Source organism: Egretta garzetta, unplaced genomic scaffold (genome assembly GCF_000687185.1).
Source record: "Egretta garzetta isolate BGI_Z169 unplaced genomic scaffold, ASM68718v1 scaffold34, whole genome shotgun sequence".
Classification (NCBI taxonomy): Eukaryota; Metazoa; Chordata; class Aves; order Pelecaniformes; family Ardeidae; genus Egretta; species Egretta garzetta.
The window spans coordinates 4,565,437-4,566,109 of record NW_009259586.1 but is presented as its reverse complement, the minus strand read 5'-3'; the positions used below and the strand labels follow the sequence as shown (position 1 = coordinate 4,566,109).

Here is a 673-nt window from a genome sequence, read left to right as displayed (position 1 = left end):
TACCCCGCTCCAGGGCTCCCCATCGCTCACAGCTGAGGGCAGGTTACCCTCTGGTGGAGGCTGTGAAGACTCAGGCTCCAGCGAACGCATGGTCCCATCCTCTGATACCTGTGACTTCTCCGTGAGCTTGTCGATTCCTGTGTTCAAAAGAGAAAAAGCTCAGAAACACAAGTGAATTAAATACACTTGAAAGCAGGGGGGTCTTCTCTGCCCTACCAGGCACAGACACCCTATGCATTTGCTGACATCTGAAACACTCTCCTTTCAACAGGAGAAGCAAGATCTAGCCTTGATTTCACCACCCCAATGGGGTTCATTTGTCTCTAGGAAAATGCTTCCTGATGTAAGAGGGATACAAGTTCACATGGATATAGTTAAACTGAGGCAAAAGGTCAAGATTAGGAAAAATGGCCACATGGAGACTAAGTCTAAGAGGAGAGAAACTCAAGACAGTTTACTTTGACTTGTTTGTGATCAGCTTGGGCAAACTGATCTGAAACTCAGACTGAAAGGCAGCAAGTCATTCACAGTTGTAAACTCTTAATCTCTCCCACACCCAGTGAAAGGGTGAGTCCACACTATATCTCATAGAGAAAACAAACCTCTCCCCTATTACAAAGGTAAACTAAAGCTGCCCTGGAGTAGCCACCAAACTTGTCTTCAGCGTCCCTGG

General features: G+C 46.7%; 1 protein-coding gene across 1 annotated transcript in view; it reads right to left on the bottom strand.

The window, feature by feature from the left end:
• Positions 1-673, bottom strand: part of HID1 (HID1 domain containing) — a 20,532-nt gene that overhangs the window by 4,577 nt on the left and 15,282 nt on the right. Inside the window, 2 exon segments of the mRNA XM_009637772.2 lie at positions 4-140; positions 640-673. The exon segment at positions 640-673 is cut by the window's right edge and continues 16 nt beyond it. Coding sequence (XP_009636067.1) covers positions 4-140; positions 640-673 — 171 coding nt within the window.